We start from the raw sequence: 22,943 nt of genomic DNA, 5'->3' as shown, positions 1-22,943 counted from the left end.
CATCCATTTTTTCTAGGCCAGGTCTCAAAAAACAAGTGGTTGAAAGAATTTTACTGAGATCAAGGAAATTTAAATAAGAAAGGAGAGGGGTACACTTTCATGTGAAAACATCTCAACAGTAAACCTAGATGAAGGAGACAGAAAAATAGTAGAGAAATAGAAATTCCCTGATTCAGTGGAGCTGTTCTGCTGAGGGACTGACCGGGCAGTGGGCTGAAGGCACTGAAATGGGAAATGATTCTGGAGTAACGGCCGGTGGCCAGGGAGAGGGAAGGACAGATGGGGTGAGGAATCAGAAAGGGAGAAACTTCCTCTGATCAAAGAGATGGGGAAAAGGAGACTGAGATGAAGGCATGGGTCAACTGTGGATGGAAGTGATAAATACAATGTACTTTGACAAACTGCCTACTAAGAGAAACCACCACCACCTCTGGGCACCACCAGAGATGCTCCAGAGCTTTACCTCACCTCTCCAAACCAGCTGCTGGGCACAAGGCATGGAGGTTCGTGTCGTACAGAAGTGCAAAGGCGCTTGTCCACTCATTGAAAAGCAGTTCAGCTTAGCTCCGTGGTTGCAGAGGATCTTGAGACACTCAACATTTGCCATTTCACACGCTACGTGGATTGCAGCTTTACCGTTGGGCCGGCAGTTGATTGTAGCTTTGTGATTGAGGAGGACCGAAAGACTCTCCAGATGTCCATACATGACAGCTAGATGAAGTCCAGTTGCCCAGGATATTTTTAATTTGTAGCTAGGCAGCCAGTACCCTGTACAAAGTGAAAATGTGTTACCATCCTTGGCAAAGACTTTCATTTGGAATATCCACCTACTGAGAATAATTGAGGGAGAAGGAAGGGTTGGAGTTTTGCTTTAATTTACTGCAATTTCAGCAGCTACAGCTTAGTGCACACAAAGTTCTCTCAAGTATAATTTCATTTGCATTACACACTTTTACTACACGTGCTGAATAGCCTGCCTTTTGGAGAGGTAATTCCCATGTAGATGTACTCTGAAGGCAGCTTTTGTTTTTCTTGTGACCCGTGTAGTCTAAATAAAAAAAAAATAAATGCTTAGAGCATTTGAAATGCCACCAGCTAAAAAATATGGGGGAAATGGGATCTTCAGCCTGCCAATAGCTGAACAAAGGTGGCATTGGAGTACGAAGGCAGCATTTACTTAGGCCAGTGACTCAACAGATAGCTCAGCCTACTATTTCTGCGTGGGAGATGGCAGGATCTTGCATGTCAGGAGCTGGATTCAGACCTACAGTGATGCATTGCACATAGATGACCCCTGGCAATGTGGCTGCAGCTGTATCACAGGTCGCCTGCCAACCACTGCCCCTGAGGAGCATGGAGCAAGGAGTTTGGATGCTGATGTAAATTAGGTTGAAGAGCCAAATAGAGGCAGTGACACTTTAGCATGAAATTTGGCTCCAGAGTGTTTGGATTTTTCTCTGAAAATGTCACAATTATGGTGCAGGGTTTTTTTAATTACCAACAGGTGTAAGACCAAATAACACTTAAATATTTGTTCCCAAAATAGGACTACATGCTTAATGACTACACAGAGACAGTCTCAGAAGTGATTACTATAATCGTTTGTTTAAAAAAAGCAAAACACAATAATAATGTGCAGAAGGGCAAGAAAAGTCTAAAACTTCTTCTTTTCTCTTTCTTTTCAGATACAGCAGCTGCACCTTAGCTAGAAAGTGCATACAAAACTTTCTGGGTTTGATTTATCTATTTGTCCTTGGACAAATGCCTGGTTGAATACTGTTACCATGTAAAAGATACAGAAAAAAATACTAAAGATGCAAAATGAGGTCAAATTAATTCAGACCTCCATTTTAAAATCTCTAGTTTTATATAGTTTTTCAACCTTAATGTCATATAGATACAGTTTTTGCAGTATTCATGTGTGTTGTATTAGACAGAAAGAAGATGGAGAGGGAGGAAAGAGGTAGATAGAAACAAAGTGCTGGTGGCAGGGAGAAACATGGATTAAAGTTTTTCCTCACTCCTAGTTAAATTGCAAGTATATTCTGAGATAGATGCCAGTAATGCAGTTCTTGTATTCCTCTGAAAAATGCTAGATTTTCACTGAAAGGTTACAGATATAAAATAGACAGTCATGACAGCAACTGCACTGCCTGCTCTGGCATGGCTGCAGTGACATGTTCCTGACCAAAATAAGCATTTATTACTACCAGCGTGTGAGATGTCAGGGGTGAGAAACTGTCTAGAGACCATGGCATCCACTCTAGGATGAAACTCTGGGGACTACCAAACCCAGGCCCCAAGGAACACACGCCGCAAACGGCAACAGCAGGCAGCCCCGAGGCACCTGAGTGCCCAAGCAGGGTGACGGGCTCCTCTGCAGCCACTCAACCCTCTCTCAACCCGCAGACGATGCAGGCTAGGCTGCCAACTCTAGTAAGACAACCTTTTCATCATATGCCTCCAAACCAGGCACAAAGTAGGTGGGCTATATCCCAGAGCCTATGCATATAGCAGAGCAAGTTTCTTAAATCACCTCCCTGTCTGAATTCACACGCAGTATTCCCCCTTGTTACAGGCGAGCTGTGGAGCACTGCCGGCTTATCCCACATGGAGCTGGGCCTCACATTTATGGCCCGATGTGAGCCATAAATGATATGTAACAGCAGGAAAGTGATCCTTAAAAGCCAAGTTACCACTTTATATAGCCACAGTTTTCCTGCCTGAGACCACCGTTTATTTCCTTTGCCTGTGCTGCTGCAGGTGAGCTGTGCTCTGCCCTCTGCCCAAACCCACGGGTGTCTCTGCACCCAGAGGGACAGGGACCAGGCACTGAGCAGGAAGCAGACATGGGCTCCATGGGAGGCCTCGTTCAGCTTGCCTGGCTTTTTGGGCGGAAACGTGAAAAAAACATGGCACACGCAAGGTCAGTGTCCTTGGGAGCTCTCAGCCTCTGGAAGAGAGGAAGAAAAACCACTCTGTCACCCATGGCATCTCTTTCCTGCTTCATTGCTTACGGCTGTGGCAAAGCTCAGGCTGTTTCTCAAGGAAATCCCCCTCTCATATCACAGTTATCTGGGATACAGAATAAAAGTAGAATTCGCACAAGAGTTGATAGAGTGCCTCCTGCTTTTTCGACAAAGAAAGCGAATACGCTGCTGTGATTTAGGCCATAGGGTGCATTTACCTCTCTACTTTTTGGAGAAAGGAGAGACTTCTCCAACAGAGACAGGCTAATGCTTGCAGTCAAATGATCTACAATTAAAAATCTGTGCATTAATCCTGTAGTCTCAAACCACAACCAGAATGCATTTCAACCTGCTGAGAACAGAGGAAAAGGTATTTTAAGATACATTCATCACTCTGTAGGTTAGTTCAGACACTGTCCCGAAGGGAAAGACATCATGACTGCATCATCCTCACCCTAATGAAATCAAAAGAACAGCAGCCAACCATTAAATGAGAGGTAAACACAGAAAAGGAGAAGAGGTGGGATGTTGTGCCTTCTTTATACCACAGAAAAAAAATGCATTTGCTGTGCTGCTGAGACTGGAGATGTTTATCTCCACGTATTATTAACTTCTGGCAAAGGCTGATTATTACTGTTTTCTAGATACACATGAAGAGTCTGTTAGCAAGTAGGTCATGAAGAATGTTGATTTTAGCATAGAGCAAACTTGTTTTATTGCTTTAAGTTATAAGTTTTTGGAAACGCAGCCAGTGTCTGGCTGAGAACCAGTTTGGGTTTTCTGCACTCTAAAACAGATGTCTTTTCTGGTTGTGTTTTTCCAGATGATGTTTCTGTTTTGACAAACTAGCACATCCTCAGTTTCTGTCAGTTTGAAAAAAAATTCTCCTACCATCCAGCAACATCCAAGGTCTGCAGGATTTCCCTAGCTCTCCTGAGCTAGGGAAAACGCACTGTGCTACCACCGTAAACTCAACATGGAAGAGATTATTTTATGTTTCTAAATGGTCTGTATATGTGACTGGGTACATGCAAGAAAGGTATATACCACACTTAGCCTGCATGTGTCTATTCTGGGCTTTGCACCCGAGTTCTCTGTGAGGAAATGGCAAAGGACCCCTCTTTCTGGACTCCCCTGAAGCTGCAGCAGCTGCCTCAGCAGCGCGGAGGCTCAGGCTGGTCTCTGGCCTGCCCTCCACCAAGCCCAGTGGGTACAGCTGGTAAGCTCCCCTACTACGGCGACTGTGGCTGTACAAACCTACTGAGGCGTTACTGCCTATGAATCAGCTTACGCTGCAGCTTCAGAAGAGATAAAAGACCACAGTTTCTTCAAAAATCACTCAAACCTGTCTACTTCCTGGCTGGTGAATGCTGCCACATTTACCTTGTTTGTAGGATGCCAGAATCAGGTTTTCATCTTCCACTTCAAACACTGTGTCCACGTCTATTTTCTTTTGGCTCAAGAGCTCTTCCAGTGTTTCAAAGTCATTGGACTTCAGGGCTTCAAGAAAAGCCTTTTTCACCAACTTTGCAGCTGCAGCTCGAGTAATTTTCCCCTCCGTATTCTCACCCTCTTTGTGTGTCTCCTCCAGATCCATTTTCAAACGTATTTGTTTGTGCTGTGAAGAGGGGTACACTGAGGTCCCTATAGCACAGTTGCATGCTGAAGTTCCTGAAGACTAGAAGGTAATTTTATCACTCGGTCATGCTGATCTGCTTGTTCTATTTATATGAGGAGCATTTCAGGCATTGAAATGCCACTCTTAGATATCACCACACTCTTTTTATGAAAGCGAGGACACACACACTAGCAATAACACCAAAATAAGAGTTATTTCCACAGGCTTTATACACATTAAGCTTCATTAACCACATGGTTACCCTCTGCTCCCACCATACGTGTACATTAAAAGACACTAGTCCCGGGTGTTGTTTCTCAGCTGGAGAAGTACTCACATTGCCTTTCATAGTTACCATTGCTGATTTATTGACTGCAGTGGGATGTGGTGCTCTGCCTGCAGATGCCTTTTAACTACTGCATTTCAGACAAAAAAAAAAATCCCCAAGGCACTCTTCTGTGGGAGGTAGCTCACTCTTTCCCCAGGATAGCATTCAGCATGTTGGTCCTGGTTTCATTCCTCCAGCCATCAGGCAGGTCTCCACAGGAGCCCCCCACCACACAGGTCTCACAGGATCCCTGATCTGTAAAGCCCCAAGGGAACATTGTGTTGATCGAGCCTGGTCTCCTGCATAATACCCTGAGCAGCAGGATTTCCCTAGTTTGCTCAGGGGCCACAAGCAGTGCTCCCAGGAAAGAGAAATGCTGGGATGAGGGGGCTGCAGAGCTGTACAGCCATGTTGTGGGCTGAGCTCACACACTGCAGGGGGCTTGCATGTGAATTAACTCACGTGCAAGCACAGGAGGCCACACGGGTCCATCGGCTCTTCTCTTTCCCCTGCACATCCTTCATCTAAATTCAGACCCTCTCCCTCACCACCCCGTCACCCACTGAACGCTTCCTTCTTCCCCCCTTTTCCTTCTCCCTCTGCTGGCCCTGGCCCTGTGCTGACAGCAGTCTGCGATGACGCAAACCCACACGTGGCCAGCATGAGCTGCTGCCATGTATCATGTAGAAGTGGTTCACACATGCGCCCACTTGGGCTGCTGGATGAGACCATAGCTAGAAGGACTATCCACCCTTGATTTAAATCACCCAGAAAAGCGGACACCACCACGACCACTAAGAAAAAATTTTCATGTTTATCCTTCCTGGGAGTTCAGCTGCCCAGTGGGCTGATGGGGAAATGTGAGCCAGGTGATAGTGGAAGTCAGAGCAGCCTCTGTGCTCGTAGGTGTTCCAGGGGCCAGGCTCCTCAGGCAGCCCCATGAGGACCTGCAGGACCCCATCCGTGGGAATGCTCACCAGCTCTCTCCTAGAGCCAGTACTCAACTAAGGTGTTGCGGGACAGCATTTCATGGAGAACTGTGAAATCTGTGAGTTCCTTCTACCTGTGTACTTTTGGACAAAGAATACTTCATAAGAACAACTTCCCTGAGGTACTGTACTTTGTAATAAACACAGTGAGAAGGAAAACGGCTTGCCCTGGTGCTATAGGTCCCAGGCAGCTCATGTGAGTCTTTCTAGGCTTTCTTAAGAGGAGAGTCAGCATCAGGCTCTCCATACCTTTACATTCCCTCTTACGCGGCTGCCTCACTCGGTTACTTTCGGTAGTGGATGACTCCACTTCATGCTTTAAAAAAAACCATTAATGCTCGTCTGGCATGAGCAGAAGGACAAGATGTGAACTCCAGATCTTACGGGCTTCTTGTTACTTGCTCCTTTTTTTTAAAACCACTATATTCCTGAAAAGTCATGGATGCACAAAGCACTGATACATGGCTGCAGTCAATTGTTCACCTCGGCTACAATTTTCGATTTGAAATGGACTAGCTTTTCATCTATCATCTTTCATCTTTCATAAATAGTATTAGATGACACAAGGACATTCAATCTAGCTGAAGGGATTGTGTCAGTACCTCTCCAATGCTGGTCTGCAGCTTGAAGGTTGAGATGCACAAGCATGTTGCTGTAACAGATTACTGCACATCTGCTGATCCATCGTGCTTGCTCTTGGCTGACAAGCAAGGTGAAGTAATTTGTGATGGCTTGGCCCACAGTGAAAGAGAAAGCTGATTAAAATTATCTTACATCCATCATGGTCCAAGAGCATGCACAGGAACAGCATCTCAGTCCAGATGATGCACTACTACTTGCTCACCTTCAGCAGTTTGTCTGGCCCTGCTCTGACTCTCACAGAAATTTTTCTTAACATTAATGAGCTTATGAAAGAGAAAGGGAACAATTATAGATACCTATAGCCTTTATAGTTAGTGTTTTTCTGTAAGCTGCATTTGGGTCTAATCTTGAAAAACCTACTCATATGAGTGCACTGGTGGTTTCAGTACAATTACACACAAGAATGAGGAAATGGTTTTATGTTTTACATTGACAAACCCTCACAAAAAGTTAGATTGACCTTTTTAAAGTATGACATAAGAATTTTTATTAATTCGCCTGAAGTATAGTCAAAATATATTTAAGAATACATAAATACTGTGAGTCATTGATGGGGTAAAGGGACCAGCTTTTACCATATATCTGTATTTCTGCTGTGTGATTTCCAACAGACTTCTCCCCCACCGTACCACAAGGTGGCAGTTTGATTTTGAAAGTCAAAACTGATGTCATCCAACCTCCAAGGCTGCCAAATACTCCGAACATCTCACTGTGAAACAATAGCTCATCCCTTGTTTAACATCAGTACTAGTATTTATGATATTTATAGGTTAGACTTGAGGCCACTGTGATGGGCACTGTGCACTCACACACCGTATCCACTAAGAAAACCCGGTTTCCACATTTGGGATCAATTGTCTAAATTACACAGCTAATGCAAAGGCACATTTTTACCAAGGAGACAACTCCTGCCCCCAGGCTTGCCTTCTGCTCCGCACAGTGCCTCGCTCCCGTTCACAGGACAAGCCGCAGGTGCACAAACACCTGCACCTCCTGGGGAAAGGCTGGATCTGCCCCTCAGAAGTGGTTACAGCAGGTCAGAAGAACCAGGTGTGAAACCACACAGCAAGCAAGAGAAGAGCAGACAATGCTCTTGGGGTGCACGCTGCTTTCCACTGTGGGTGACGGGACTGTTGTCACTAGCTCCAGATGGGCTGCTGAGGACCCTCTCTGTCAGGGTTATCACAGGCTTGCTCCAAAGCCCGCTGAAGTCAGGGGAGGTATTTCCACTGATTTCAGTGGGCCGTGTACTTTATTAGGTTGGGCACCAAGCAGCAGAGCTGAGCCAGGAAAGCTGCCTGGAGGTGGGTGCCTGAACGCCGTCGGGGTGGTGTTATGAGAAGGATGTTTGGTGGCACAGGAGTGTGTATGAAAATCAGAGTTGTGACTGCTTATAGAAGACAAAGCTTTAAGGAGAAAATGAGAAAAGATGTATTGGCAGGCTGTGCAGAGTGTGTCTCCTGAGGAGCCAGGGCCCCTCCGCTGGCACTTGCTGATGCAGAGCAATAATCTATTGGCAGCTACATAACTCACAGCAGTGCTGGGAACAGCTCGAGCAGAGTTTTGGAGGTGAAAACCAACATCCTGAACTCTGTGCTGGGGCAGGCAGAAAGCCAGCAAACGGAGAAATGCTCCAAAAGAATGATGGTGACGCAACCGGAGCAGTGGAGTTGTTCCTAGCTGCAATACAGAAAAGCCTGGCAGCTCCCTGGCAGCTCCAAGCCAGCCAGCCTACTCTGCAGCAACCCTGTCCCAAAGGCAGAGCTGGTGGGGGTGGGCAGGACAGCAGTAATAGATGCAGGGTCACCTACCTGCAGCTTTAGTAGGGCTGTTACAAATGTTCTCCCACCACCACTTACAGAGGGGACCTTGAAACATTGCCTGCGACCTCCAGCTCCGAGCCTTGCAGCAGTGTACCAGCACGCTTGGCTAGAGAGGGTTCAACTCTGCCCTTTCCTTTCCTCAGCAGGTCGCTGGCTAAAGCAGGTAGCTTACGCAGTAGTAACACAGCCCCCATGTGAAGCAGTCTGTCCCGCTCTGAAGCCTTTGTTAAGGAGGGAAAAGTACGAAACATCAGATCTGTCGGCCTGAAAAAACAGATCTTTGAGTTAATCCCACACTTTCATCTCTTCTGAACAGTGCGTGCTTGTAAAAATACTGTTGCAACAGTGATCACAATCCCCTCGCCTTGCTGCGGCCCTTACAGCATCTGCAGCGTCAGGCCGAGTCTGCAACGCTGCCGCCCACTCTGTGGGCAGTATTGCCTTGTATATCCTTTGTGTCGCCAAGTATATCCTTTGTTTCTTCTTGACAGCTCTCAGTTCCCAAGCTGGACTAAGCACAGCCCTCTTACTTATTCATATCACACATCTTTTTGCTAATATTGACTTTTTTTCACTGCTGTATATCTTTCTGCCTGCTTTAACCATCACCACGTTTTATACGATTTTCTTCTTCCAGGATGCTGACTATAAGTGTAAAGATTAGATAAATCTTCCCCATGCTTCTTGCTTTATTTCTTAGTAGAAAAAAAGCTCTTTAGCTGTGCCAGGTGCAAACTATTTTCTCTGGGTGCTCAGCTGCAAATCATCTTTTGAGAAAAGTCCTCTCTGTAAATTCATCCCTGTGACTGGTTAACTGAAACCTTCTTAGTACCAGTAGTTTGGAATCTTCCTCTTGTTCGTTGTTGTATTATTTCACTTTTGCGCTCATTTGCTAGGGATGGGGGAGGAAAATAGTCTCAGATCCTCAAAGGCATTTAGACATAGAACTCTCAGCTCCCTGGAAGTCAAATTCTAGGAGCTGGGAACCTAGGTATCTTTGCGAGTCTGGACCTTCTGGTTTTGTTTTCAGTAAAGCAAGTATAATTTAGAAATACAGATCAAGTGAGGTGCTTAAGCCTTTAAGGTACACGCGTGTTATGAAATCAAAGGTCGATGCCAACAATACTGAATTATGTTCTCATGGAACTTCATGTCTGAAGACTTCATGGCAAAAGCTTAGCCTATCCTTCCATGGGTTTTGTTTTGGCTTTCATGCCTGGTATTTCCATCTTTAGCCCCAGGGATGTCTTTCCTTCATTTCTGCATAGTGTTCCAACTCCTGCTATCGGAGTATTTATTAGGATGTCCAGAAGCTCAGGGTTGGATTACCAACTGATGTTAGGATGTTAGCGGTTGAATTTAGGATGTTTTAAAATGAGGAATAATCTCTCAAAAATTACTACTGAGATAATATAATTAATAGTTTTTTGTCCTATAAAAAGTATACACAAAATGCGCTTATTTTGCAAAACAGTTAAATACCATCTTTACCCAGATACAATGCTTGTAGGTTCCCTTTGATTCAAAGGGCACGAGTATTGTAAACAGGGTCCATGTACACAGACAGAAATTAAAATCAGGTGGACAGTTTTTTCAAGGCATGGAGAAAATGAATCTTGCCTACCTATGCTTGGTGGAAAATTGTTCTCATAGTTTTTGCAGCTTGATGTCATAGTATCTGACAGTATGTAAAACAGTGGGATTTTGCAACCAAACTTAAAATGTGAATCTCTTCCACTTCTTTCCTCCTGATGAAGCGAGGCGTGGACTATGGGCTTAAATGAAGCCTGTGGAAAGCAGTTCTTTAAAGACAAGTGTTCCTTCACAGCAGCGAGACAAAAATAATTCATTGCCCATAGAAAGAGCCCCGCAGGTGGCTGTGTCTCTCCTACCCTCCTCTCTCATGCCCCGCTGCCTGCTGCTTGGCTGTGCTCCCTGGCAGGGCTGGCTGGCGCTGAACTCCCACAGGGATTGGCCAAAGATGAGACATTCTCATCACGCTCTTCCCAGTAACTTTTGCCTTACCTGCCGAAGCGAAATTTATGCAGAGCTGAGATGGTGTATGTGAGATGGTTCCTATATATTAAATTGTTTCCTATATATTAAAGATTAAATATGTATCAAATAATAAAGTGATGAGGGTTTTAGGATAGGCATACAGCCAAAGTGTGAAAGGCTTTCCAGTTTTGCAACTGCTCTAAAATGCCAGTCTTTTCGGATTAAAATACCAACGTATGAAGGAATATGAACACATTCAGCAGAAGCTGTACTGGTATTCTTTGAACAGCCATCAGGCAGCCTAGGGATAAGGCTTTTCCTGCTCTGAAGGACTAAATTTGAAGCAATGCCAAAATAAAGCATGTGGAAAAAATCTGCTGAATAGGTGTAACGAGTGGAGAGGGAAGATGAGATATCATGAAATAAGCAGCGCATCAGAAACCAGGCTGGACGCAGTGGTGAGGCAGACGGGGACACCGCAGGTCTGTCTGTCTCCATAATCACCCTGCGCTCGTATCGTTGGGCCAGTGGCTTTGATGAATGTTTTCAATCTCCACTGTTGCCTGTGCTTCCCACCCTTTCCTGATAAATCAGTCACTGATACACATCAGCTGTTCATTACATTTCTAAGCAACATAAGCTGTTAAGCTTGCTCCTTCAGGGTATTGCCACCTACCTTCCCTGAATGTGACAGAACAAGTCCTTAGGTGCAGAAGTGACAATATAGTTATGTTAGTCTAAATCAGAAGATGCATATTAGATGCTGGTTTTATTGGTATTATTTACTGTATAAATCTTGCTCCAACTGCAGGAATTCCAGCTCTTATTGACTGACATCCAAAATTTGTGTGAATGGTGCAAGGCTGGCTTGGCCTCGATGCCTTTGCGAGGGGTGCAGAGCAAAGGGTGAATTGCCTCTGTCAGAGCTCAGGCCGTATGAACAAATTCTTACGTTGTGGAATAGAGCTCAGTATGTTGATTCACCAACCTGAGTCCATTAGTATAAAAGCCAAGAAAACAAAAGCAAATATTTCTCATCTAAGCTTACAGTTGCATTGATTTATACCAGTTATTAAAAGACTCCCCGAGGAAAGAAAATAACTAATGTTACCATTTACCTCCTGAGCCTCTGAATGACTGAATCAGTAATATGGGAAAAACATCAATATCTTACAGCTATTTATATTTTGATTTTTTGTGTATTGGTGTTTCTAACATTATACAGAATATCTATTGTAAAATTATATTCAACTTAATGAGGTCTGAGTTAATTTACTAGATCTGTATAGGAAAATGTGCTTGCAGTATTAAAAGCATTTTATTTCCATTTAATAATCTGTTGCCATAGTGACCAATCACAACTTTCTCAGTAGCTTTGTCTAGGAATTGGATGTAGGCTTTATTTTTGCTTTATTTTTTCTCCTGCATTCTCTAGGCCGCGTCCTTGTTTAACTCATTTTTATTCTTTTTATAGTCTGTCCTTTTCCAACCATATTCTCAATTAGTCAGTAAGAGTTCTGCCTGAGTTTAAAACAAAGATCATGACTTGGGATCTTCCTTTTAAATAATTATGTAAGAAACAGGAAAATACAATGCTGCACACCGTGGGCTTTCTTTATCATCAACAGATCACCCAGACCTAATATAAGAAGGAGTCCTAAAATATCAAAAGCCTTGGGAGTCTGATACCTTTTAGTATCAATACAATAGTCATGTCAAAGATATGGTGAATTGCATCTAAAACTGAAAAGCTTTTGGAGAAAAGCAATATTTCAAGAAGATTCTTTATCTTCTTTAAAAAAATCAACGCACATCTCTGTTGCAGCCCAAATCTTGTCAATAATGTACCTCCTTCTGAGAAATGGTAACTTAAAGTGGTGTTTTTAATGCTGCTTGAAATACGTATCTTCTCCAAAAGGCGAACAGGCTAAAGAGCCTGCACACAACTGTATCCTCTCCTGAGGCTGGTAGAAGATTTTTGCATGGGGAGAGGCAGTAAGAATATTTCTGAAGCAAGGGTAAGTAGACGGGGAAGATGCAGTTACTCATTTTTGCCATCACCTTTCTCAAGTCCAGACTTTTGTTTCCCTGATAGGCACAGAGAAGCATAAAAAACCTATGCAAATATAGATACCAGCCAGAGTGAGATAGTTGGAAAGATTATGTGACTCTTGCAGCATAATGCTCAGATCAGCCAAGAAAACTTTCTTCCTCCTTTATCCAAACATAGATACCTACCGTGTAGACATCTGACTCTTGCGCTTGTCACATCATCTCCTGGGAGAGTCTGTGGAGATGGTTGTAGGGTGCAATTTCACGTGTCTGAAGACGGAAATCAAAACCAGGTCAGACATACTCTAGAAATATTAATTTTCCTCCATTAAGTATGAAGTAAGCCAAATATAATCTGATTCTGTAGGAAGGTACTTTTAAAAGTAAATTACAGATGTTTGTCAAAGGCAGTAATTTAATCAATATTTAGTTTAACCAGTTGATTTTTAGGACATGTTTACTAAAATTATGCAGAAATAAAAGCTGATTAGTATATAAGATATGTGCCGTGGTGATATTAGAAACTACTTTCAAATACTATGAAGAAAGAGAACATTATCGTTTTTCTTTTATTATTTAAATTTACTATTCATCTAACATTCAAATCAAACTTGTGATACAAACAACTGTTGTGCTGTTCAACAGAGGAAAATTTTCTTAATACCTCTAAATGCTCATCACTGAGTGAATGCAAAGTGCAATGAAGGGGTTAGTCATCTTGCAAATATGCCTGATTCTTGGAGGACAGGTCTGCAGAAGAATTCAAAAGAATTCCCTTTTGAAAAAAAATCTTACTACTTTTCCTTCTAAGGAAATTTCTTTTTGGTCTTTTTTAAAGTGACCCAATAAGAAGTGGAAAATTTCCCCAAACTCTAATTATATAATTCTGAATTATTTCCTTACAGCTGTTATTTCTTGTTCACACGTTAAAAGCTCTGAGAAAGTTTTTACCCCCTGCAAACAGTGAGAGTAAATAGCCAAAGTGCTTGCAATCTAATGAATTCCAGAGGAAATGTTTTGGTGTAGATCTCTGTGATAACGTGCAGTCCTGTGAGTGCTGTTTTGTAACCAAAGCAGGGTGGTTCAATGAGCAAAAGCTAAACGGGGATGGAGGACCCCAAATGTTTGGAGTTGCCCCAGTTTGGCCATTGATGCCTGTGGGACTGAGTGCAGGGGATCCCTGGGGCAGGTGAGGAGCGGAAGGAGGCTTGTGGCACGCAGCAATGAATGCCCTGCCCAAATCCTTCTCTCCCACCATCCAAAGCCTACCTGAGACCAGCACCCTGGGGTACATACACAGCAATCTAGTGGCACTGCACCTAAAAGTGTCCGCTGTTCTCCTAGGGGAAGGAGATCAGTAGGAATGCAGTCTGCTCTTCCTGAGACAAATCCCTGAATCAGTTCCATAAAACACAAGAGACTTTAAAGGGTTTTGGGACTCAGAGCAAAACTAGACTCTCAACACAAAACTTGAAGGAAGCAGCGAGCAAGACCCAGTTGTGTGAGTTTCCAACTCAGGGTGTCGGGGATGACAGGTCTCTTTTTCTGGGCTCTGGCTGGGACAGCCTAAATGCCCATGGTTGCATCTTACCTGCTGTGCAGAGAAGCCCCTAGGCCAGCCTGGTGCCAGCAGACTCATCTGTCCATATTGTCTTTTGAGCTTTGCAAAGCACTTAATTGCATCAGTGAAGACACTTTACACAACCCTTGAAGCCCCACCTAGGCTTTAAGGAAGAGCGCTGGAAGTTTCAGCCCTGTGCAATTTTACTGCATTACAAAATTGTGGCACTAGGTTATAGGAAAGCATTAAATCAACAACTTTTGAAGCTACTAGTATGAAAAAAACCCAAACCAAAACCCACTTATACGGATAATAGAATTTAAAAAAATAAGAATGTACATATTGGGATGAGACCTTAGTAATAGTTCACAAGAACATTTTAACAGGTGATACTGAAGTACTCTACAGCCTTCTGAGTGTTGTATGTAAGATTTCTAAAAGATGAAGGTAAATGATTTCTTGTTCATTGCACTGGTATTTGTAAGTCAAACTAACATGGTAAAAATTTAGAATACAACATGTTCTGCACTGTGTGTACCTCCACACTGTGGTCAGAAAGTTTAAGCTTCCCTCAAAGATGCTTATCAAAGGTTTAAAATATAATCTTTGCTTCTTATTATGTAACAGAAATTTGCCTTTAGAGTTCAAATTTATGCTCATGTTAGAACAAAAGGTGAACCACAGAAACAACTTATGCAATGTCTCCTAAAAAACTGCTGGCACCCAAATTCTAAGAGTTTTGGTACCACATAGCTCAAGCTGTCTACCTACTGGAGGGCTGCTGGGACCAGCCACCCAGCATACTGCAAGGAGATGAAGAGAAGTATCAGTGTTTCTGGGTGTCAAGCGTACAACACTCCACCCTGTGCACCTTCTAGCTCCTCTTTGTGTTTTCCTCTTGATGATATTAGGCAGAAAAGACAAAGACTAGCTTCTTTTCTAGAAGGTCCATCACAGCCTAATGGGATTCGTGTACAACCTGCTCTTGACCTGAATTAGGCTGAGAGCAAGGTGGATGTCTGCATGTGGCAGTGCTCTATAGCATCCCCTGGGTGCCTTCTCTATCTGCCACTCACATGCCGCCTCCTCCACAAAAGCAGACTGCAAAAAGAGTGGGTATTTTTGGATGTTACAAAAGCTCTGGCTCCACCAAGGCCACATTCTTTGCTCTTTCACATATGTTTGCAGAGGAGACGCTATGATGTAGCAACTCTTAATGATTTCAGCGAGTGTTTGGTTAGGTCCTAGCCTCTTTTTCACATTATCTGTTTACAGTTTATGGTTAAAAGAAAAGTAAAATAGCTTATGAATCCACAGGAAGTATACCTTTATATGGTTATATACTGTTATAACAGCATACATCCATATATATCCATACACTGTTATACCTGAATGAAAGCATTTTTAAAGCTAAATATTAAGAAGATAACTGCAAATAGGTAAACTCTCTGTATTTTGCTATATAACTGCAGCAATCTCTGGGCTTTTTCAGACTTACTGTGAGTATAATTTAGACAGCTGCATCTACAGGGGTAGTATTGTTTTCAGTTTGCTCTTATAGCTTAAGTAAATCTTAGCTGAAAGACTTTACACTTTATTTTCATCTTATTTCCAATGGAAGGCAGGTAATCATACTCTGTGTAGGGATCAGATCTTAGGTGCATACTCTGTATTATTTAGTTGTCTGTCCCACCCTATATACCCAAAGGATTATGGATAACAGTATTTTTTGTAAGTCATAGCTTTATGACAGTATATTTAGTTTTCACATCAGTTTTACCAGAAGAGTTTGAAAACTCAGAAAACAAATCCAGATGCAGGCAAAACCAATCAATACCTGTGTGAAGTTCTTCCCACTGAAAGCGATGATAAGGGTATGTCATTCCTCTTGCTTCTGCTTAGGCAGGCTCGGGGGCTGGGTTTGCTATAACCCAGCCTAACCGCCAAATATCTTTTAAGACTGCAGTTATAATCAAAGCTGCCAAAAAATGTGAGCGAAGTTGATTCTGTTACTTCCCATGCACTGACTCTTCTGTCTTGGCCTCCAAACTACTTCTCCAGCTAGGGTTACTTCCCATGCTAAAGGAAATAGCTGCTAGTTGCAAGGCTGCTCTCAAGTTTGTAAACACTTTGCTCTGTAAACTGGTAATAAAATGAACGATGTGGATGTGTGTGTGGTTTTATCCATATATATGATCTCCCTACCACAGCAACTCTGGCTTCTCTCTGCATCTGTGATTCCCTCGCTGGTAAGGGAGAGACCTCAGTTCAACCTCCCTGAGCCCCCTCACAATACCCCTTGCTTCTTTCTACATGACTACAGATGAACATGAAGCCAAACATGAAGCAACCTACATGATAAGAGTGTGGCTCAGCTGGGTCAGGGAACACAGGGTGATCAGGCCAAATGAAACCACCGAACCCCTGATACCATCTCATGTTAATTTGGGGCTCTCTGCTGCTCCTGGTTGCCTGAAACCCCAAATATTCCAGCCACATGTTGCATATAGTCCCAATCCACTTGTACAGTTTCAGGCAGTGGCCACCATCCCGCCAATGAAGAAGTATGAATTGCTTTCCACAGCATTAGAGTTGATGATTACTCCACTAGAACAGCCTGGTTTGAAGGTCTCTTTACCTTTGTGTCATGTAAGAGCCTCCATAGCCAACATCATCACTCATGTATTTGAAGCAACTCCAGTAACACCAGCACCAGAACTTGGAGCTGTGAGATAATCTTGGTGGTGTTATACCGGATTTACACTGACATAAATCTAAAAGTAGGCTGGGGTGTACACGTGGGATAGTCCAAAAAGTCAGAAACCAGGTGCAGAAAACATAGTTCATGAAGAAATGTGCACTTCTGTGCTCGTTCTACACTTCCATTTCCTCTTGTTTTCTTTATGCTTCTGTCATGGTTTAACCCTAGCCAGCAACTAAGCACCACGCAGCCGCTCACTCACTCCCCCCCCATCCAGTGGGATGGGGGAGAAAATCGGGAAAAAGAAGTAAAACTCGTGGGTTGGGATAAGAATGGTTTAATAGAACAGAAAAGAAGAAACTAATAATGATAATGATAGCACTAATAAAATGACAACAGTAGTAATAAAAGGATTGGAATGTACAAATGATGCACAGGGCAATTGCTCACCACCCGCTGACCAACACCCAGCCAGTCCCCAAGAGGCAATTCCCTGCCCCCACTCCCCAGTTCCTATACTAGATGGGACGTCCCATGGTATGGAATACACCGTTGGCCACTTTGGGTCAGCTGCCCTGGCTGTGTCCTGTGCCAACCTCTTGTGCCCCTCCAGCCTTCTCGCTGGCTGGGCATGAGAAGCTGAAAAATCCTTGACTTGAGTCTAAACACTACTTAGCAACAACTGAAAACATCAGTGTTATCAACATTCTTTGCATACTGACTCAAAACATAGCACCGTACCAGCTACTAGGAAGACAGTCAACTCTATCCCAGCTGAAACCAGGACAGCTTCACAGTGCCAATACAGTTTAAGAAGCCCACATTTTAGAAATAAACTTTGTATATTAAAACTCTTAGTCACATTTGCATTTTGCTGTAGCGCAAAACATCATAGCGCAAAACATCATAGCATAGTATGTATCATAGTTTTTCTTGTTACTGTATTTATAAGTCAAGGCTATTTCCTCCCTTTCTTTGTGTTAAAGTATTTTGAAAGCTGTTGAATTTCTAAATCTCACTTTGTATCTTTTTACTGAGGTATTGTATCCTGAAAATTCAGCTTTTGTTGTTTCTTTTCTGAAAAATTTCCCTGGTATTTGTAATGCATATATAAATAAGGGTAGCACTCAGTAATGCTTAATTGGGCATTTCCCTCTTAGTCCTCTTCTGTGTCATTGGGTCGTTCTACTTTGGTGAGAGGCTGCAATGGCATCATCACTACCACAGCAGGCAGCAGTGAGCCTCCCGTGTTGTGAAACTACCACTACAGTTGAAAAATCAGTGCTGGATGCCTGTTTGTAAGGTTGCGTTGGACTGTCCTTCACTTTCTACCCCAGAACACAACCACACGCAACACTTCGCCTGATACGTGCACCAATGCTCACACCAGTGTAGCTAAGCCTACAAGAGTCTTTGGCAGTGGCTAATATTTGATAGTGGCTCAAATCTCAGCGTTCAGGACATTGTCCTGACCTTTTTTTTTTTCTTTTTTTTTTTTAATCTGCAAGGGCATGAAAGTACTGCACATAGATTGGACTGAGACTCAGAGCAGTTGTTGTGTCTCACCTGAAAGTCCTACTGTACAGAAAAGTGATGATGACAGGAACATGGCTCTGCCTTACTTGTGTTTGAAGTCAGGAACCTCCTTCATTTCATACACAGCTTTAATCTTTCAAAAGCCACATGACCCTCTCCCTCCTTTGAACAACCATTATCAGTCACGGTGTTTGAGGAGCTTGCTGCCAAGAGAGCAGAATTTCACCTGCAAGACTTAAGCATTGTATCTCCAAGGTACACTACTGTCTCAGCATGCTTCTGCCTGGAAAAAGACAGCATTATTTGCTTTATGGTTGTGACAAGGCTGAGCCGTGGCAGTGTAAACAAAGCCATCAGTGATATTCTGCACACCCAGCACACTGTCAGCAGCAAAGGGCAGATTGCCTGGGAGGACCTCTCTGACTTTCGATTTAGCCTGGCATCTCTCCAGTTTAGCAATTCTGCCACCTATAAAATAATTAAAGCAGCTCCCTTTGCTGCTGCTTCCAGATGCAGCAAGAAGCACTACTGCATAAAAGACAGTAAACAAGAGTTGGGCTAGGACATAGCCTTGCTTGGGGCTGTTTTTGACAGTGACATGTTCTGACATCTTGTCATCACTGAGAACCTTTGTGCTACCTCACACCATCATGAAATAACCAAAATATGCTCACAAATTTATTTGGGCATCCAAATTTATGCAGATGCCTCTGGGCTGCCCGTGGCTGACAGTGTTGGAGTCTTTAGTTAGCTCCGCAAAGGCCAGGTAGAGACCTTTGCTCGCTTTGAAGTAGGACAAGGCTGAAAGCCAGACTGTTTCTGCAAGAGCCTTTTCAACACCCTCACCAACAAATCCACTGATGTCATTTTGACACAGATTTTCCTCAGCAGTTGAGAAAATCGATACACCTTGGTGTCACTGCAGGAATGTTTTTACTTTTTTCTTTGTAAAAGGCACTATGCATCTGTATTCTTGAACGCCTTGAGGTACCATCTCTTTATTAGGTGATTGTGGTGAACTCCAGGTTTCTAACTAGCTGGTGACACTGTACTTACGTATAGTGGTAGGGTGTGAGCAGGGACTTTGCCTTGCCCTGTGGCAGCTGCTCAGCAGCTGTAGGAATCTCTGCTCCCTGCTTTTGAATGGGGAGCTGAGAGGTGGTTTTTAACTCTAGCGGAGCTGAAGAATGCAGGGTTTAAGAAGTTGCTGAGGTCTTCGAGCAAGCCATCTGCAATTTCCCTTTGATCAGCTAACAGGGTTAAAGTGGTTTTAGGCCACAGCCTTTGTAGAGAATCTTGTAATTTCTATGATCGGCAGCTTTTGAAGCTTTTTCCCTCATCTTTTAGTGTGCAAACCACAGGCTTTGCTTGTGATTTCTGCCTGTTTTTGTGGTAAGCAGCTTTCTTGCCTTCCAGTTTTTATTTTTATTGAAGCTGGTGCAGCACCTGTATGTCAGCAGCAATTAGATGGATGTGCCCTTTCATTAACCCAGTCCTAAGATCTGCATTCGGCAAAATCGGTGAGTTTGGTTTAACATCTCATTATTCTCTCTTTGAAAGTTTCCACACTGTGTTGACATCTGCTAGTTTTTACAGTTAAACTATAGCAACATTGAGGTTGGTCTCTAGTTGCTTCCTCATGTCTGCTTTGTCTTCATGCCTGCATGTCTTCTTCTGAATTTGATTCAGTATCTGTAAAGCAGCTCTGGGTCAATGAGTGCTGTCTGACTCCTCAGTAGTTGTCGATCAGATTTGTCCTCAATGCCCTCTATAGCATGGGTCCCTCAATGCCCTCCATAGTCTGAAGGGTCTAGTTAATACTATCATGTCTGCATTATAGGCTTCTGTATTCAGTCAGATCAGCCCCCCCAAAGTGCTCTAGAATAATATTTGGACCTTTAGTCTTTAGTGTAAATCCATTGTAAATACTTTGGCAATGCAGATATTGGTGAATTTTCTTCAGGTTAACATCAGTATAAGAGAGGGCAAAATGTGGATAAAAAGAGAGTTTCAGCTTTTTAAAAGTTTGTTTAGTAAAACACATTGTGTTTCATTAATGACTCAAGCATGATGCATTTTGAAATAGTTTGTTGTGAAATCCAAATCTGTGTGTACATAGCTTCTGCATCTTATCACTTAAAAAAGATGATGATATGTGTTAGAGAAGCACATGTAAAGGGCATATCTTTCACAAGTGAAAGATTTAAGTCTTCTAAAGTATTTGGTAGAAATTATTCCCTTTATCTTTAGCCATGTAAATGTTACCTTTTATTTTCTTAGCAAGTTGTCTGTCTAACTTTCCTCTATCAGGAGTGGAGAGAGAGAGAGGGAGGCTAGGTATCTACAGAGCACTACTTGTCCTACTTCACCCATGCTTCTCCCAGTGAAATAAATACACCCTTGGACACATTTATAGAGGGCTGCTTTTCTTTCCTTGTCTGTAGAGGAGTCTAAATGACTAAAATAGAATAAGACTTATCCCGTCTCCCTGCTCTGCTCACTTTCTCCACCCCCAGGCTTGGTATATAACCCTCTACAGCTGATGACGTGCACAAAAGTTATTCCTGCTTTTAGTCATTATGCTGTGTGGCAGGAGGTCACTCGCAGGTCTCTTCTGAGTGTCCCCAAAGGCAAAGAGCTCAGGGGAATTTGTGACAGACTGAAGAGCAGCCATGTGTTTTCCAGCATTGCTGTAGCTACTCGGCCAGCCGGTGGGTTGCTGGGGAGGGCAAGCCACAGCGGATGCCGACAGTGCCAACGGGCAGACCCCAGGCTGGCTGGGATCATGCTGAGGAGGTAAGCTGCTGAGAAAACCAGGCTCTTTCTTCAGTCAAGGGTGACTTGATGAGCAGAGACTTCAAGGGAGATTCACTTCATCTACCTTCAGGCATCTACAGAGCAGATTTCTGCACTTGAATTAGTCACTGTAGGCTCCTTTCCAGTGAATGCAGAGAAATGGCCACTTCTTAGAGAAGAATTCTAGATCTATTTTAGGCACCTTTCATATGAATTGCTACTTCAGAGGAACTGTTTTCCTGCCCTGACTATACAGGGTGCCTAGGTGACTTGACATCAGTGAAAGAAGCGGTAAAAGCGCAACTCACTTCAAGGGAAGACAGGAAGCACTTGAAGACAAATCTATTAAGAGTTACTAAATAGGTAAAGCTGATCACACTGAGCTGAAAATAACTAGGAGCTGGGAAAGAAACTTGGGGGATTTATCCAACCTGTCTCCCATTTCCTCACTCTTCCCTAAGCCTGGGCCTACCGCCTCTGTTGGCTGTTGAGCGAGATGAACCCCTGGTCTGACAGGGTATGGCCACTCTTGCAATCTTATGACCAGCTCTGATGTCTCCATGTCCCCTGTAGACATTTACATTTTATCAAATGAATTGCACCCACCTTGTGCCAAAATTAAGACCCAGATAGTAAGCAGTATGTGCTCTTGCAAATTAAACTGTGTTTTTTATAAATAAATGAAAAATACTATGCCAGCAATGTAGTGCTGCAGCAAGCTGAGATAAGGTATCATTCTTGTGTAAGCTGGCAGAATTCGGGGTTTTTTTGATCATGGGTTGGTCTACATGACGCCAGGCCTGCTGGCGACAGATGGGGTACACATTTCTCTGAGGGGGAAAAGGATCTTTGCACAGGAGTTAGCAGGGCTTATTGAAGGAGCTTTAAACTAGATCTGAAGGGGGAAAGGAATAAAACCAGGCTCGCTAGAGATAAGCCTGGGAGCAGCACACCAATGTTTGAGGGACAGTGTGCTAGCGAGGTCCTTTGATCTGCTGTTTCAGTGGAGGTAGGGGATGGAGATCCATGCAGCAGCTAAGATGCAAGGATTATTGATGTGTTAGAAACCATGGAAGTGCCTGAGAATGATCATGTAGGAGTCAGGGCTTCTCCCCCCCCGACAAAAGGTGGTGCGATCAATAGCCCAACGGAAGTGCATCTACACCAATGCATGCAGCATGGGCAACAAACAGGAGGAGCTAGAAGCCATTGTGCAGCAGGATGATGCAGTTGCCATCACCGAAACATGGTGGGATGACTTGTGCAACCACAGTGCTGCAATGGATGTCTATAAACTCTTCAGAAGGGATAGGCAAGGAAGGAGAGGCGGTGGGGTAGGCCTGTATGTTAGGGAGTGTTTTGATTGTCTAGAGCTTAATGATGGTGATGATAGGGTTCAGTGTTTATGGCTAAGAATCAGGAGGAAGGCCAACAAGGCAGATAATCGTGGTGGGAGTCTGTTACAGACCACTGAACCAGGATGAAGAGGCAGATGAAATATTCTGTAAGCAGCTGGGAGAAGTCTTGCAATCACCAGCCCTTGTTCTTGCAGGGGACTTCAACTTACCAGATGTCTGCTGGAAATACAATACAGCAGAGAGGAAACAGTCTAGGAGGTTCCTGGAGTGTGTGGAAGAAAACTTCCTGACACAGCTGGTGAGTGAGCCAGCTAGGGAAGGTGCCCCGCTGTACCTGTTGTTCGTGAACAGAGAAGGACTTGTGGGTGATGTGATGGAGGCCGTATTGGGCACAGCAATCAGGAAGTGATAGTTTTTGGAGAAGGAGGGGGGTTAGAAGAACTGCTACCTTGAACGTCTGGAGGGCAGACTTTGGCCTGTTTGGGGGCCTGGTTGACAGAGTCCCTTGGGAGGCAGTCCTGAAGGGCAGAGGGGTCCAGGAAGGCTGGACATACCTGAAGAAGGAAATCTTA

At 43.6% G+C, this 22,943-nt stretch overlaps 1 protein-coding gene across 1 annotated transcript in view; it reads right to left on the bottom strand.

Annotated features, from left to right (window-relative positions):
• ASB4 (ankyrin repeat and SOCS box containing 4) overlaps positions 1–22,943 on the bottom strand; it is a 34,748-nt gene that overhangs the window by 7,838 nt on the left and 3,967 nt on the right. The window contains exons 2-4 of the mRNA XM_075049545.1: positions 12,606–12,689; positions 4,353–4,587; positions 469–768 (exon numbers count right to left, since the gene is read on the bottom strand). Coding sequence (XP_074905646.1) covers positions 469–768; positions 4,353–4,566 — 514 coding nt within the window. The 5' untranslated portion in view covers positions 4,567–4,587; positions 12,606–12,689. The remainder of the gene's footprint in view (positions 1–468; positions 769–4,352; positions 4,588–12,605; positions 12,690–22,943) is intronic.

Source organism: Buteo buteo, chromosome 2 (genome assembly GCF_964188355.1).
Source record: "Buteo buteo chromosome 2, bButBut1.hap1.1, whole genome shotgun sequence".
NCBI lineage: Eukaryota > Metazoa > Chordata > Aves > Accipitriformes > Accipitridae > Buteo > Buteo buteo.
Note: the sequence above shows the minus strand (reverse complement) of the source record. Positions and strands in the feature narration are given on the sequence as shown.